The sequence below is a fragment of the Xyrauchen texanus genome, chromosome 32, assembly GCF_025860055.1.
Source record: "Xyrauchen texanus isolate HMW12.3.18 chromosome 32, RBS_HiC_50CHRs, whole genome shotgun sequence".
Taxonomy (NCBI): domain Eukaryota; kingdom Metazoa; phylum Chordata; class Actinopteri; order Cypriniformes; family Catostomidae; genus Xyrauchen; species Xyrauchen texanus.
The window spans coordinates 25,050,017-25,068,375 of record NC_068307.1 but is presented as its reverse complement, the minus strand read 5'-3'; the positions used below and the strand labels follow the sequence as shown (position 1 = coordinate 25,068,375).

The 18,359-nt window shown below is 37.3% G+C and overlaps 1 protein-coding gene across 1 annotated transcript; it reads right to left on the bottom strand.

Moving 5' to 3' along the window:
- Nucleotides 1-1,112: 1,112 nt before the first annotated feature.
- LOC127625699 (PAK4-inhibitor INKA2-like) lies at nucleotides 1,113-17,935 on the bottom strand. Its single transcript, XM_052101049.1, has 2 exons — nucleotides 17,654-17,935; nucleotides 1,113-2,162 (listed from the first exon to the last, which is right to left on the bottom strand). Exons 1-2 carry the CDS (start codon nucleotides 17,738-17,740, stop codon nucleotides 1,113-1,115), a joined length of 1,137 nt encoding a protein of 378 aa, XP_051957009.1. The 5' UTR covers nucleotides 17,741-17,935.
- Between the last annotated feature and the right edge of the window lie 424 nt (nucleotides 17,936-18,359).

Sequence of the window (18,359 nt, the reverse complement as noted above, 5' to 3'; positions counted from 1 at the left end):
ACACATCATAAGAAAGTGTTTCACAGCTGTTCAAATGCACTTTGGATCGCATCATTTATATGTATAAATGTTTTCCATCTGAAACGACTAAATATTAAATGAAACAAATGACAATAAAATGCAAAGTAATCTCTTCAGTAATCAAAATATTTTTTGAATGTAACTCTATTCTAATTACACATTATTTAAATTGTAACTGTAGTGGAAAAAAGTTACTTATATTTTGTACTTTAAATACGTAATCTCATTACATGTATTCCGTTACTCCCCTACCCTGCACACCTATATAGTGATTGATGTATGTTGTCATGAGACTGTCCTCCAAATCCGAACACAAGTGGTCACTGTAGATGCATTTAAACGTCCAGGTGTAAAAAGCGACATGTCTTACCTGACCACATGTGATCGGATCACCCGAGATGCATCTTAATACAAGGTGGACCATTGATATCTAAAGCATTGACATTCTTACATTTTTAAGCATGAGTTCAGTTTCCAAATAATAATGTAAAGTCAATGGTTGATTTAAAATGGCTTGACAGCAAGTTTTTACAGAAGGCTGGACATTACATATTATTAGGTCTCTTTTAGTGTTCCATGCATAATGTAACCTCTGGGAAAATATAAGCAGGAGTTAACATGTTCTAAGTATGTTGACAAAAATTATAGTCTTGATATTTATGGGCTATGAGCCAAGAGTAGATAAATTTTACATGGAAAGTGAAGGCCCTGAAAATAAAACAGTCTGGCAACAGAAGCCACTGTGATCAAATACAAGGTAAGATTCATGTGTGTTTGGAAACTAAATACAAAAAATCACAGAGAAACCAGTAAACATGCACAATGGCTTGGTGACAACATAGTGGAATCAGTTTTTTAAGAAACATTTGGCATTATGAGGATGAAATATGTAAATGCATAGCTATAGAGGACATCTTGGCTTTTCTAACTTTTACGGTAATATTTTAAGTGCAGCTATAAAGTCATATTAAAAAGGAAGACCTGCTCACATATCCTGAGGGTTCCAAACGTTTGTTGTGTTGATAGTTCAATCAAACAACTTGCATTATACAATTTCTGGTTCAAAACTAAACTATTTCATTTGTACCCCTCTAAACCCAAACAGCTGTATTATAGTCAAATAAGTGATGAACTTTGTCTACAGGATCTGTTCGACTCCTGTCAATGTTCAGACCTAGAATGTGACCCCTCTCCTCTGTTGGCTGAGAACATGACCGTCCCTTTCCAAGCTGTCCTCCAGCCCAGAATGGTAAGTAAAATCCACCCTTGGATTTGCTGGCTGCCTTCTTGGGCCTCTTGAAGAGTTCTGTTTCAGGATCGTGGTCTGGTGGCATCCAGCCAGGCTTCTCCTTCAGCAGTTTATCCCGATCAGGTCGTATGCTACGTAGGAACTTCTTGAAGATGTTGGTGGTCAGTGAGAACCTTTTACAGAGCTCCTGGGAGCGACTGAGTCTGAGTGGATGGGCTGGAGAGTCAGGTCTGTTGAGGCCCTGCCAGTCTTTTTCTAGTTCGGGAAGGTCCAGCCAGTTGCCTACTAGGTCAGCAAAGACATTGTCTCCCAGCACAAGAGGCTGGCGATTGCGACTCTGACTCATGAGTGAGGACGTCCAGTCACTGGAGTCGTCCGTACTGTCCTCGGTGTAGTCACTGTCAAGTGACGGTCCCTCCCGGGATAGGCTGTAGAGAATCAAAGAAAGGTCCACCTGGGCCAGAGGTACCAGCTGTGCTGGTTCTGACAAATACGGCTGGTTGTTATGGTTTTGTACAGGAAGGTGGCCCAATTTTGGGCCACAGTACTCCACTTGCGGGGCTATGTATCCTGAGATTTGTCTGGGCAGAGGAATGCTCTCGCTCTCCAGGCTGGAGGATGAAGGTGATGTCCCCAAGCTGTTGTGATGGGGATGCTGGGACAGGTGCAGCTCTTCTTTAACAGAAGCCATGGCAAGCTGGGATTTCTGGTTGTCTGTGTCGGGGCTAAGGCTAGGTAGTTCTATAGCTGTTTGAGCCATAGTTCCATTCTTTCCTGAAATCTCTAGTTGCTCAAGTGCAGTTTGAACCTGGAGGAGTTTTAGTTCTTGCAGAGCTCCCATCATATTGTTCATCTGAGCATGAAGTCCATCACCAGCCTCCTTCATAGAGAGCTAAAGCCACACACACACACACACACACACACACACACACACACACACACACACACACACACACACGCACACGCACAAAACAATAATAGTTAGCATTATAAGACCAGAAACAGAAGAGTACTCAAATACTTTAAAGACAAAATGACAGCTGCTTATGATTTTGCTATTCTTCAGGGCAGTGTTTCCAAACCCTGTTCCTGGAGGCCCCCCAACACTACACATTTTTGGATGTCTCCCTAATCAAACACACCTCCAGGAACAGGTTTGGGTACCACTGCTCTATGTTCTTTCCATAGACATATTAAATTGCCTTGACACCCGTTTATAAGAACATTAATGGAAGTTTCTTACCCCCACAAGGACAGAGCCAAAAGCCTTTACATTTGTGCCCTTGAACAAAACCCCACAGAGTCAAAATTAGAGTTTTGTGGATTTTAGTCTGTCTTTGTAGTATATAGTATAGTCTGAGGTAATGTAGTATACTTTTAAACACTGACTAACTTTTAGCAGATTTAAATTTTCCCATAGGAAAATAAACCAAAAATGTTAATGACTAATCCAGTGGCGTGTATATGATTTCTGAGGCCCCAAGCAACAGACCAACCCGGGGGACCATTTAGAAAATGTTGCTTAAAAAATTACATAAAATGTATCAATCGATCTGTTGGGATTCAGACGAGGGCAGACAAGGAGTGGGGATCTAGATGCGGCTTCTTTAATGAATGAAACTGACGGTGAACAGGGTAACTCAGAATAAAACAATACAGTGAACAAACAAAACATCCACGATGGGAAACAAAAGATATAAACAAGAGAAAACATCCACGATGGGCTCAGGCAGGAACACAGACCAGAATATCCAAGACATTAACATATGAACATACAACGACTGACGAAGACTGACCAAACAACCAGGGTTTAAATACAGAGGGATAATGATGATCAAATTAACCACAGGTGAGAACAATGAAGTGCATAGGCAGTGATGAGGGCAGGGAATTATGGGAAATGTAGTTTATGACTATGTGAATTGAAACACGGGGCAGACAACAGGGGATCGTGACATAACCCCCGCTCTAAGGAGCGGATTCCAGATGCTCCTAAAAAAAATTAAAAAACCCACAAAAAACAAAATCGTCCAAGGAGTGAAGGGGGGCTAGCAGACCAAAGAGGGCACAAGGGGCAAACAGACAGTCCAAGGGGGGCATAAGGGGCAAAGAGACAGTCCAAGGGGTACAAAGGGGCAGACAACAGGGGATTGTGACACTATCAGGCATTGTAGCCTAGTACATTCAAAATGTTTAATTAAACAAAATTCCTGTTCAAGTAATTAATGCATGTTTTCCCAGTATTTCGACAATACAGTGATTTAAAAAAAGCAATATTTACCTACATATATTTTTACTAAACACTTTTTCTTTTCTTTTTTATGAACAGGGTGTGCAAAACCTACTAAACTTGCTAACATTTTGGAATTCAGTTGTTATTTATTATTATTATAACCCAACAATTATTCATTGTTGTACATTAGAATACAGTATGATAGTGTATTATTATTATTACTTTGAAGATTTGTTGTATACAACAGTAATATATTTCTGTCTTATTTACTTTCACCTGGAGATTATATTCTAATGCTGCAGTGTTCATCATGTTGCAAAAGGCTGTATTTTATTTTATGTAAGCATCATAGGCAACATTTGAGTAACAGTAAACATACAAGGCATGCAGCCCCTCAGCACACTAGAGCAGAAGAAAGAAAAAACATTGCCGTTTTTCAAATGCTGAAACATTGGCTGGTGAACAATAATCTGGAATAATGTTAAACATTGGTTACAGTCACCTCTTTGTAACCTGAACTTGTTCAAAATGTTAAATCTTTGTGACACCTGCGCTAAAAACAATCTAGACACAGCACAACAATTGAAACAGTACGCAGGTGTCTCAACGTGCGTTTTTGAGACCTGAAGTTATTTTAACTTGACACAGTGTCTAAAAAAGTGCCAGATCTGCATGAGACACTGAAGAAACAGTGAGACACGATACAGCAGTCAAGGATGTTCGTCCATGTGTTTACATAGGAAAACAACAGAAAAACACAGCAGACGCATGCAAAATCGCATTCGGTGTGAATGGCCCCTAACTCATGGGCGAAACCTGTTTGAAAGTCCTGTATATTTTTTCATAAATTACAAACCGAACCCAAAGTCCTACTTGAAAAACTGACCAAAACCCGGTGGACCTCTAAAGTGAACCACACTAAGAGCGCCGACAATGCTGTATTCGTGCGTGTATCCAGAACATCATGTCACCCCCTCAAGGTGTTTTTGCGGAGCTTTCCTATACGGAAGGTGACCCCCCCCCGACGTCTGGGCACGACACTATTGTGTGGTATGCATGGTGGTTAAAACTGCTACTGGACTCATCTTGCACTACACAGATTTGTGTCCAATCAAATGCAAGTACAGTATGTTCATGGCTATGATATTTTGACAGTATGACATTATGACAGTAACTAAATCCTTTTATATGTACATAAGGCTATTGAAATATCCATAATTATGTTAACATACTGATATTCTATTTAATTGTATTATTATTCTTCCGAGACAAAAATTTCAGACTCTGATTTCTCCTAGAGCTTTTAAGCTACATGCACCTTCACACTAATCCCAAATGGTGTGCTATATCTTTACAAAATGATCGGAATTATGGTATTCCAGTATCGGACAAGAGGACCAAATAGGCCTCATGTCACTTTGAATTCCATTCAAGGTATTTTTTCCTGTAATAACTCCTTTAGAGAATTCAAGCAACACCCTATACCACTATTTTTATTCTTTCTTTCACTCCATCACATTAACACCCTAGCAACTGCATACAACCTAGCAACCATTTAGTGCACCCTAGCAACCAAAACTCATTGACTGCCATTCAAATTGGCTTAGATGGATGTCTCCTGATCAGAATGTCATAGAGTCTTCAGGTTTGTCTCATTACATTCAGTCCAGCAAGCAGCCTTTTGTAAGATCACCCTGGCAACTTTCTAGTGACCAGATGGACTTAACCTAGCAACCGTATAGCAAAACATATCTCTGCACCACAACGTTGAAGAGACTTCAACTTTGTTTTATTTGACTCAGACAAGCAAGGAGCCTTTAAATATCATGCTGGACAATACTTAGCCACACCCTAGTACCCATTTAGTGCACCCAAGCAACCAAAATCCATTGACTTCCATTAAAATGCGCTTAGATGGATATCTCCAGATCAGAATATCGTAGAAACATTATTGTTGGCTCGTATGACTCAGGCCAGCAAGCAGCCTTGTTAGTATCACTCTGGAATTGCCTAGCAACCAAGTGAGCTCGACCTAGCAACCAAGTAACAAATCATATATATCTGCACAAGAACATCATAGACAATTCCAGTTTCATTCATTTGACTCAGGGTAGCAAGGAACCTTTTGAGTATCACCTTGCTAACTGCCTAGCAACCAGATCGGGTTACCCTAGCAACCAGCTAACAAATCACATATCTCTGCACCAGAATATCATAGAGACTGAGGGCTTCTTTACTTTGACTCAGGGTAGCAAGGAGCCTTTTGAGCATCACTTGGGATCAAATGAAAAATGATGGAAATACTGTATATAAAACTATTACTTTTTAAATTTAGTTTTTAGGAATTATGCTATTAAATTAATTAATTTATTTAGCTATTTTATTAAGTTGAAATAATGTAGACTGATGGCTTCAACAGGAGTATATAACAATGATGAACAACTTAGAAGCTCATGGTAGGTTTGCCTTTAAAGGTTTATAATTTATCAATAAAAATAAATTCCCCAAATGGAAAGCAATTACTGGGATATTTAATTCTGGAACCAAACTTACTGATATATGTTCTATAAGTACACAGTGACATGACATGAAAGTTGCAGAACAAAAAAAGTTCTGTTCAGTAACCTAATTAACAGAAGCTGAGATAGAAAGATGAACCAACAAAAGTCTCCATCAGTACTGGTATTGGATAGTAAATTTGTGTTGTGTTCATTCATTGCACACTGTATCTTGATCTCTCTTTCCCATTGTGTATTTACTGTTCATCAGGTGATCTGTACTTAAGTGATCTTCAGGGGCTCCATATGACCTGTGTCTCAGGAAGAAATGTCCCTTAGGCAGCGGTGGGCCAGGCCTGTCACACTCCCACATAACACTGAGAGCAGCAGTCATGTGACCTTACCATTTCCCCTTCTAGTGAAACAGTCCCCAAAGTGAGAAACCAGAGTCTTGCCTAGACATGCGCAGTGCACTGGCACAGACAGCGAGATGCAACACCAAGTGAAAGTTGACCAAGTCAAAGGATGCAAAGGACTGATAAAGCGTTCAAGTCTCAAGTTAAAGACAAACTTCAGTCATTTATCAAATCCCTTTTATTATCAGTTTTCTACACTACAACACTACAACCAATATATTTTAGATATTGTATTTTGTTGTTCACAACTCTCTAATTTGGACTCCCAAGCCAAAGATAATTAAGCGTGTACTGTAAGTCGAGTCTCAAGACACTTTATTTGAGACTTAATTGTGATTCAAGTCCGCGTCTCAGACTCAACTTTCCACATCTGAATTAGGTGGTTAGAAGTTGCTGCATTGCTATTTGCAATCGCAACTAAACTCCAGCAACTTATTGCCAGTAGTCTTTGTTTAAAAAATACTCTAACGTTTGAATTATCCATCAAGACTCTTGTCCATTTACAAAACCAATCATAATTGTTTCAGAAAGACACCATGAACATCACATGCATGTGGTACCCTCATCACAACAGCTAACAACCTGCATTGATTTGCCATGCACACATTTGCAAGTTATGTCATTATCAAAGAACAGGTGTGTGCAAATATTCACAGATTGCCTGTGTAAAAACTAACTCTCAGAACATTTGGCTGTCAAGCCTCCCCATAAATACACAAGCATACAAACATTAAGAGCTATCAGCTTACCTGGAATCAGCTTTCAGAGAGGGGTTTCCCTGACTTCTGCCACCTCAGTCCCTCTCCTCTCTCACCCCTATCACCTTTCAAAGGGCAAGTCTGCTGCCCCATATTTAACTCTCTGCCTATGGAAGACCCTCTGCATCCCTGGCACCCAATCAGACAAGACTAGACTTTAATCCCTGAAAAAGGGGCCACTTCATTCAAGCATGATCGATTGTTAAAGAATGGGTTAGAGTTGTAAAAGAAGGGAGGGCCCACTGCCATATGTTTATATGACAACACTCACATACAGTGGATATGAATTGCGGGTTCACTAAAAGCCAAAAAAAGTACAATACAAACTAACAAATAGTGATCTTACACAATTTTGTATTAAATATCTGATGACAATACAATTTGATAACAGAATTATACAGTAACAGATGATGCTTAAGTGGACTGTGGTGATCATTTTTGTTTAAACTAACTTACAAAGTGTCTAAAGCACTCTTAACCACAATTGCTAAAACAACCACGTACTTTTTTGGTGCTTCTATGACACTGTCGAATTGCTTTCTCTTCTGGACTCGTATGCTGGACTCGGTTGAGCTACAGTGCAACTTGATTGCAATTGAATAAGCCTGTAAATGCAGTTGGTTATGTAATTCAAATGTTAAAATGTACTGACTTACAAGTCATGTGCTACTGAATGGTACTGTAAAAGTGTTTAGATATCATAAGACAGCATTGTGTGAGAAACAGAGTGAAACAAGGGTGTATGGACTGATAATCAGCCAATTTTCTCAAATTTGAGTTGTTGTAGCGCCTGTTGTAGTGTTTATTTCAGCAAGAAACTGCCACAATACACACAAGCCATGCAAAACAAATTTAGCAAAAAATTTGTTATAAGGTTACTGTAATGTAATTCTATGAGACTGGGTTGGTTTTTAGATATAGGGCTTAACATTTCTTCCACTTTAGCTATCAGGCACAAATAGATTTAAAAATATAAGAGGCACCATTTTGAAAAAATAATTAAAATAACAGAAGAGCACAAAATGCCATTCACTGACTAGATGTGCATAACCCGTTTTTTTATATGTATAATATATATATATATATATATATATATATTTATTTATTTATTTATTTATTTTCTTTATTATTATTAAAATGGTATGTAGAACCTTATAAAACTGAGGTAACAAGCTTTCAAATCTTTCCAAAATTTCCCCTTTTGTGTTCCACAGAAAAAACATAATAGAAGTTTCGAATGGCAAGAGGAAAAATACGTTAGGGTGGACCATTCCCTCAAGCTATATGTATTTAATTTAATTCATTTTGGATAATGGGACATCTTTATGAGCCGGTTAATGAGACATAATTACTGTTTGCTTGGAAAATCCCGAGGGCATTATCTCATGAACCACTCCACTCTGCCATCACAGATGACTTCCATTGGGCTTTTAGAATGATTACACTTCAATAATTCAGTGCTTTTGTTCTGTGGTGTACTGGGCTTGTGATAAACATCATTTTAGATTCAGATATTCTCTGTGCTTGGAGTAAATTATTTACTAATGGATATTTAGAGTTTTAGTGCTGACATGCAAACCTGCTCTATCTCCTAAACTTTCAAAATGCTAATGACATGTGGATCACAATTAAATTAATATATACAGTACTATGTGGAACTTTTAAATGTAATGGAAAATCACAAAAGCATCCCAAAAATTTACATTAATTTTCATCTCACATCACATGACATTTCAAGCAAAATACTTTCATTATTCAAACATAATTTTTTTTACAGTCCATGTCCCTCAGTGCGGTCTAATTTATACACCGATCAGCCACAACATTAAAACCACCTGCCTAATATTGTGCAGTTCCCCTTGTGCCGTCAAAGCAGCACCAACCTGCATATATATATATATATATATATATATATATATATATATATATATGCAGGGCTTGAGTGCAGGGGATTTGAGGGAATGCTATCTACCTTGGTGCAAGAAATATCAAGAAGCATCCCTTCCCTTACCATCACCTTTAAATCAATTATGTCATGTATTACTTGGAACTAATCATGCAAGTAAAATATTATATTTTCTACGTTTGATAAATAACAGACTTTACATAAGGGTGATTAACCGGTCAGAATTAGACCGGCTAATCATTAGGGTTAGGGTCACATGAAATGAAGCTTGTTTGACACATGTTGTTATATGGTGACGTCACTGTAAGTGTGTGTATTTGTTTGTGTGTGTATGAGGTGGGGTCTCTTTTGCAATGTAGAAAGTCATCTGATAACATCTGCAGGATGATGGCGGCAGATCTTTCCTTTAACAAACAGTTTGATCCGTGCACGTAACTTTATTATAAATGGGTCAGATTATTGTTCTCACAGTTCAAAAGTAAATCATAACAGGAGAATTATTCAATTTTGTTTAGTCACCAAAGTAAATTTTTTATTGCATTTGGCGCCAGCCAGTGGGTAGGAAAATACATCAAAGTAAGTTTACAGGAACAGTCTTTGGTACCAAAGACACCACAATTATATTCTTCTATCAATAAAGCAATAGTTCACCCAAAACATTTTTCTTCTGTCTCTCTCATGTAATTTCAAAACCATACTGTTATTTTTTTCCATGTGACAGTGGACAGTCACCATGGCGAAACCACAATAAAGAAGCCCATTTGACTCATGTGATATATTCCAATTCCTCTGAAGTCACAGCTTTGTGTGAGGGACAGACTGGAATTTAAGCCATTATTCATTGAAAATCTTGCCCTTCTTTGTGGCTCAGAAATCCCAATAACAATTATGTGATTTAAAAATGGAGCATCAACATAGCAACCAAATTTGACATCACTGACATCAATTCTCGTCACCCCTCAGACATTATGATGTATGGAAAAGTGTCTTAATATGTGTTTTTTGCAGACACTCTTGTTTAAATGTTTACTTAGGCCTACATCAAATCTTAAATAGGTGCAACACATTTTTGCATACTTAATACAAGACAGGCATTATGGTCTACATGCATGTCTTTCATCGGGTCTTAAATAAACAAACACAAAACACACAGCCAACCCACATATAGATACACAAACACCTGCAGATCTTAATGTGTCCAAACAACTTGGCCTATTAAGTGCATTTATAAGAGGCTGTAGGGTCACATTCCTGTTTCATAGCAAGAATAAAGCCTCAGGCTGTGCCTTCTGGGTGCAGGAAGTAATACTGCAGAGATGATCAAACTCTGTATTAAGCTCTATGAGTAGTGCATTTCTTTCCCACTAGCCGGGTAGCCATCATTAAATATGAATGCTGTGCAGTGTACATCTAGAGTAGTAATGCATCTCTGTAGCCTTTGTCTCTCTCTCTCTCTCTCTCTCTCTCTCTCTCTCTCTCTCTCTCTGTGTGTGTGTGTGTGTGTCAGTTCAGAGGTCCAGAATTGGGATCCTCTAATTGACAGTTTCCTGTCAGAGCTCAATGTCTAGTATATTATTATGGGTCTAGTATACTGCACAGATCTGATGCACACATTTGGAGACATGCAAAATACAGTGGAAAGCTTTCAGTTACATATTAAAGGGAATGTTCTAGAAAAATCTATCCTGAGGGTGAGTATATAATTAAATAATTTCATTGTGAAGCAAACTATTCCTTTAAAACATTGTGGATGGCTTGCTTTTCTGCATTACAACTGTTAACACTGTTCAAAAAATATATTGGACAAACATATCCCTTATCTGATATTTGATGCATCAAAACTAAACTTCCCATTCTCATGCAAAGCTTCATAAAATCACCAAACTGCCAAAACCTTCTAACAAAACTATTCACATTTACATGAGATAAGACATAGCCATTTCCTCTAGACCCAGTTAGCATCAAATGCAGGAGATGTCAAAGGTGTTTGTACCAAATAAAAGTATAATATATAAAGTATAAACTATGATCAACGTAAGCTTACAATGCTTTTGGGAAATGCTGCCCACATCAGTTGCTCAACAGCCATATAGGTAATGCCTAAGTGCTCCTATCAACTTCTCCAAAACTGTGGGGCAAGATTATGAACAATTAAAAGATATGCAGGTTGTGACATCATGAAATTGCAAAGTTGAATGAATATGAATATGAGTTATGCACAAATAATTTATTTTTTTACTGTTTTGTTAAAAAAATTGTCTGTGTGATGTATTGGTCCAGAGATTAGGTCTAAAGTTTTCATTTTCAAGTCAAAACTGAAATGAAAACAATATCTATTCTAATTTCTAAATGTCATTGTTGCTGTCCAATTCAAGAGCTCCAATGAATTTTATACTTTTAACTTGATAACTTCCTAACGTTTGTCTCCATTTGATTTTGTTAATAAGTGAGTGGAGAAATTAGTGGATCAGCATCTATTTGTAAGCTTTGACATTTGTGATGTCACTGAAAGGATGAGCAAGCTGGAGCATCAATCCCTCATCATAGCAAATTCCAGTGCAGGATCGCTACCCATTATAACACATGCAAATGAAAAGGAAACTAAAAGGAAAGAAAAAAACACATAAAAAAATTATTAAATAAAAGCTATTCGTTAAGACTTTTTCTAGCTAATGTGTAAAAACATTCTGGTGTTTACAAACAGGCAATTGGCTCTTTTAACTTTAAGGCAGGTCTTCCATCCCTACAGCTGCTGTATTGAGCATTGTGATGCCTTTATTAAAAACGTGAATTTTGTACTGTAAAGTAGGACTACAGAAACCATAATTAATGTTATAATTTCTCCTATTTGTATATAGCTGATACAGTTGTATAGAGTTGTCTAGCTCCTCCCCTTACAATATGTCTGGTTCTAAACATCACCCACCCCTTGCATGTTCATTTAGAAAATACTTAATAATAAGAGCGAAGTTCTCTCAACTCAGCTGACACATTTTACTATGTAACTTCCATCTATTCCTCGAAATTCTTCAGAAAATGCAAAAAGAAAGTCTGCAGATTCCATTTGGCCTCAGGCAACAAAAAAGGAAGGTTGTTTTATTAGTCAAGTATTCAGCTATCTTTTCATGTTAATCTATACATTCTTCATCTATAGGCTCTATTGGATGCAAATCTCTCAGATAAGCCTCAAACCAAAATAGAAAGAGCAACTGATCTGTATAAAAGAGTACACAGGCTGAAACAGTTGCTAACAAATTGCTTTAATATGAGTTTGGACAGGCAGCCCTACAGCTGCCACCAAATCCCAGGACAATTTTAGCTGAGGGGAAGGAAGAGCTGCCTGAAGAATGAATCCACTTACTGAATGAGCTAATATCTGCTCTATTCTTCTGCTTGAACCAAAACAAAAAGCTGTGTATTCAGGACTCAGGACCTCCACCTCACAGGTTTTACAAAATTGCTTTAATTTCTTATTCTAAAAGTTGACTGCTCCTTAATTTGACCACCAAAGGCGATAGTTAAAAAACACACAGTCCTTTTGTATTGCTTCCTTATTTAAGGAATAGTTTACTCAAGCATTAAAATGTCTTTCATTCTGTCTATCATCTTTTACTCAAAATCATGTTGTTCCAAGCCTGCATGCTGTTACTTTTAATTTGGAAAGCCAAAGGATATTTTTGGAAGATTTTTTATGCAGATCTTTTCATTAATTCATAGTGACCACAGCTATGAAGTTCCAAAAATGAAAAAAAAAAGAGAAAAAAAGACTACTTTAAAGTAGTACCAAAAACATTTGTGCAATATATACACCAAATAGCCACTAAATTAAAACGACCTACCTAATATTGTGTAGGTCCCCCCTCGTGCCACCAAACCAGCACCAACCTGCATCTCAGAATAGCATATTCAAACCAGCTCGTCTAGACAATCAATCCAACAATCATCCATGCGATTATCTAATCAGCCAATAGTGTGGTGGCAGTACAGTGCATTAAATCATGCAGATACGGTTCAGGAGCTTCAGTTAATGTTCACATCAACCATCAAAATAGGGGAAAAAATGTGATCTCAGTGATTTGGACCATGGCATGATTGTTGGTGCCAGATGGGCTGGTTTGAGTATTTCTGTAACTGCTGCTCCTGGGAACAGTATCTAGAATTTACACTGAATGGTGCCAAAAACAAAATGAAAAAACATCAATTGAGGGGCAGTTTTGTGGAAGAAATGCCTTGTTGATGTAAGAGGTCAACCGAGAATGGCCAGTCTATGGTAACTCACATAACCGCACTGTGCAATTGTGGTGAGAAGAATATAATCTCAGATCACGTTCTGATAGGAAAATGGCACCTTGATGTGTCACACCAGGTTTGACATCACTGACAGCAAAATTCTATTGGTTCTTGCTTTTGTCATAACCAAACGAAACGTGCCAGTTTGAATATGTGCAATGGAAAATACAATTTCAGAGCTGCAGCGAGGGGAAGATTTTATTTGAATAACGATCTAATATTCACTTAATTGTTGTTGTATGAAAATAGCAGGGTGAGGTTTCTTTAAATATTCTCCTTTTGTGCACAGAAACAGTATATAAAGTAAATGGGTTTGAAAGGACATGATGGTGAGTGAATTATAAAAGAATTGTAATTTTATGATGAACCTTTGGTGATGTAAATAGGCGATTTAAAAGCTTATTGCTTCACCCATCTTCTAACTGTGACCTGATCTGGTTCTCTGGCTATTTTAGGCAGAGTTCACACTGCTGAGTGACCTCTCGTTGCCACACATACAGAATGACCCTCTTGACCCTTACGAGTGTTCACAATTGTGTCTGACAGACAGCATTCAATTAGCAGGTCATTACATTTTGAATTTCAACAGATGGAAGAATTTGATATATGCATCTTATTAGATCAGCATTACTTAATAACAAGCGGTATGCACCATGATGCATCTATATATTCAATGCAAAGATTACATAATACATTGATTATAATTAATATAATGTAATTAATATAATGTACACGTTCATATTTCCCTCCAAAATAAAACTCTTGGCCTATTCTCAAATCCCCATAGAGATTTTGCTATACCATTTATACCACAGTAGATGTATTTACTGTACTACTGTGGCCAGGATAGCTTTAGGGTATATACACATGAGAGCAATATACAAACATTGAGGAATGTGATAGAGCGGGACATGGCTCAAACATGTCAAGAGGAGAACTTGTTATTAAGGCTTATTACATTACTCCGGGAAGTGGAGTTTAGTTGTTACAGTTACAGTTGCTGAGTAATACCACAACTTGCTTTATTAATTGATGTGTGGTCACAGGAGTGCATGGGTTCGTTTGATGTAATTAGTAAGGCTGTTGATGTAACGTGTAAATTTAGTGCGATTAATTGTATAAAACAAAACACGTAAAAACAAATACAGCAATTAATCATGCCCCCTGACCTCACATAGAGTCCGTAAAAGGAATTTTCCTACCTGCAGATTATTTAAAGCTTGAAGTACCAAGTTCATGTATTTTAAGTAGCAGTCAACAGGGGGCAGTCCAGCAATACAGGTACACGTACAGAGAACAGGCAGACTCAGATCAGCAGCATACGCCCTTGCATTCAAGAAAATCTGGATAAATCGAGATGTTTCAATCTATATTTTGACACACCGTCCTAAAAACGCAGCGTTTAAAGTCGCTGAAAATCTCTGAAAATAAGACATGACAAAACCATTGTTAAATAATCCAAAAGCATCTATTTGACACCAAATAAATAAATAAATAACAAATTGCAAGACTTAACATCTCTCAAGTCTCCCTTGGACAGACTGACAAACTCAATTGTAAAATGGATTGCTGTGGACTGTATGCCAATGATAGGCTTATGTTCAATGATATGGAAATAAACAAAACGTTTTTTTTTTTTTTACTTCAAAAGCTATATTATATTTATATTGTCTAATTCCAGAGGTTTTAAAAAAAATGTATGCTAAGGACCCCCAAATATGACAATCAACTTTCGAGGGACCCCCTCCTAAAATATATTAAGGTTGCTATATATATTTTTGTGTATAAAGACCAGAGAAAAATTACGAATAATTGTGATATTATAAAAACAATAACAATAATTAACTTTGACATTGTACTAAAGCCAAAATAAATTATTAAAATATCTGTAGGGATGTACCAATGTATCAGCCAATTATTTACCAAATTAAATCCATCTGATATAACCATCGATATAAACCAGCAATATCAAGCATACGTTTTTCATATCAGCTTTTTCATACTAATGAGCATGAAAACACTGGTATGAAAAACAATTGTTTGTTTATAATACATTACATAAATTAATTAAGTTTATAATCATTTTTGTGTGTAATATAAGGAAATACCTATCAAAATAAATGAAAGCCAAAAAATTAAAGCACATAAAACATAATAATTAATAATATGAATTTGTAATGTTCTATCATAATATGTCAAATGTGACTTCTAACTTTTTTAACTGGTAAAAAAGAAATGTAAAATTGCTAAATAAAAGCACTACTCTAGTCTTTCAAAGAAAATGTACCACCCCATTGCCCAAATGGTATCAGACAGACATGTGGCGTCTCTGGCAGAGACAGCATATATAAAGCCACAGTGACAGCCTGTGCTCCTCAGGCAGCTGAACAAGGGGCTGTGTGCTTTTCTCTATTTACAAATGTGGCTGCACACAGGATCCTCATAAACCCCTTTCTGTGTAAGCGCACAGGGGTACCACAATCACATCACACCACAACACCTTGATCTGAGGCCATTCAGCAGACATGTGGCTAATTTGGTGCTCTCTCCTGAAGCGGCAGAGCTCTTGTGTAGAGCAGCTGAGAACTGTGTCTGGTGTCCCGAGGCTAACATCGCAATCTCCTCTTTGAAGACGGTTCCAGAAAGTGTTTTTAGCCTTTCAAAAGAATCCTTTAAACCACTGCCAAGGGATTTGTCACAATTTTTCACTTGCAAGTTTCCAGGATCATCATGTAAACTGCATTAAAAGCTTGTTGCGAAATAAAACGAACATCAAACGTTTGTCTTGACTAACCACATTTTACATTAACGCTTGAAGCCTGATGTTACACCAAGAATGTAACCTCTCCATGTCATGCATGCATAATCCTGAAAATGAACAAGTCTTGTTTTTGAAAATGACAGATTGAGAGCTCTCTATAGAAGTGCCAGGAATTCATCTAGTGTAAGATGAGAAGTTGCCCAAAGTCAACTGAAATCATCACACCTGCACATACCAAGATTCTGATGACACTAGTTGAGTCAACCTGTGGGTTCTGCACATGTGTGGCCTAATTTTTTAAGGGATAGTTCACCCAAAAATGTAAATACTCTTACCCTCATGCCATCCCAGATGTGTGACTTTCTTTCTTCTTCAGAACACAAATAAAGATTTTTAGAAGTATATTTCAGTTCTGTAGTTTATTTTAATGCAAGTGAATTGTGTACAGAACTTTGAAGGTCCAAAAAGCACACCAAGGCAGCATAAAAGTAATCCATATTACTCCAGTGGTTAAATCCATGACTTCAGAAGCTATTTGATAGTTGTGGGTTAAAAACGGAACAATATTTAAATCCATAAATCTCCACTTTCAAGCCCTCCTTAGCACTATTCTCTCATAAGAGTTCTTCATTTGTTTTTGACGATTTGCATTATTCGTGCAAATCACCAACCTACTGGTCAGGAAGTAGAATTTATAGGGGAAAAAGGACTTAAAAATTGTTATACTGGTTCAATATAACCATGTTAATACCATGTTTCTCACTTCCACCTATCATATCAATTCTAAATATATGGCCTTAACTACTGGAGTCATATGCTTTACTTGTATGCTGCTTTCATGTGCTTTTTGGACCTTCAAATTTCTGGCTACCATTAATTAGCATTTTACTGACCTACAGAGCTGAGATATTCTCATAAAAATCATTGTTTGTGTTCAGCACAAGAAAGAAAGTCATACACATCTGGGATGGTGTGAGGGTGAGATGGGTGATCTATCCCTTAAAGCCTGTGTTCAAAGCCTCAAATGTGAGGCCAAGCTCTCTATGAAAAATGTTTGTGACATGACTTCAACATTTTAGGTTCCATTACAAAATGTTTAAAGTGTCACAATTAAGTCTCAAAATAATTGAACTAAATCATGTTTAAACACTAAAACACTAAAAGCTCCAAAAATATTCACTTCATTTATAATCTGCATTTATCTTATCATATTGTCTTTATTAGGCTACACTAATCAGATCTGCAAAACATATGGTAAGTGATGACACTTCATTCGACTGAATAATGAATGTGATGCACTTTTTAAAAAACACGCAAGCTATCAAAATGCATTAACTACATTTACTGTATGTAGTCTATATGCAAATATTTCAGATGTGTATTATGAATGAATAATAAGACTTATAGTGATGAAACTGCATATTTAATGAAAAAGCCTTCAAAATCTTCATGACAACCGAAATAGCCTACTATAAAGTAAAATAGCCTATTGAAAGAAATCCTAATGTTGATATCACATACCAGTTCCTGTCTTAATCTCCTCAAACATGTGTCCATGATTCTGCGCTCGGATTTTGATAGAGGTCCATTCATTTTTGCAGTTTTCATCAGTGAGAGCAATGAATGAATAATCAACTAATCTATTAATCAATTCATCGGTCAGTTTTGCAGCATTTCTGCTGCCGCTTTCATCCTAAGAGATGCGCGTTTCTCGGCAACGCTGCAAATGACTCTCCGGTTTTCAACTGAGAGTGAGACGAAGCCTAACTATAACTGTGGAGCGCTACCTCAAGAACAGATATACAGAAGTGGATCAAACAGACATTAAAAGCTCTGAAAATCGGCAGTAGGCTACGCGTCCACACGGAGTGCTGCGTTCTCGTTCTCTGCGCTTCAGCATACGCGTCTGAGGACTGCCCGAATAGCACTGACGCGCACACCTCACCGCTCTACAATATCCAGCTGAGCAAACCAGTTTCGATTTATGGAATTCTGAGCGTCGGATGGGACATAGCAGTAGTGCAGCTGGGTTAAAGCACCTCTGTCCATACGATGCTGTGTGGTTCACATTAGCGTACATTAAAAGGGACAGATTAAAAGAAAAATCAATGGTAACACTTTAGAATACTGTATCTTACTTAATGCATAACTAATAAGGAATTACCGCAGAACTAATAGGTAACTCTTCATTAACACTTAAGTCACTACTATTAACTACTAAGGAAGA

Excerpts from the sequence above, each read along its gene's own strand:
- LOC127625699 (XM_052101049.1), bottom strand. The coding sequence starts at position 17,740 with ATGAAAACTGCAAAAATGAATGGACCTCTATCAAAATCCGAGCGCAGA. Across the intron at positions 2,163-17,653 it reads GGAGATTAAGACAGGAACTG|CTCTCTATGAAGGAGGCTGG; the intron begins GTATGTGATATC and ends GTGTGGCTTTAG.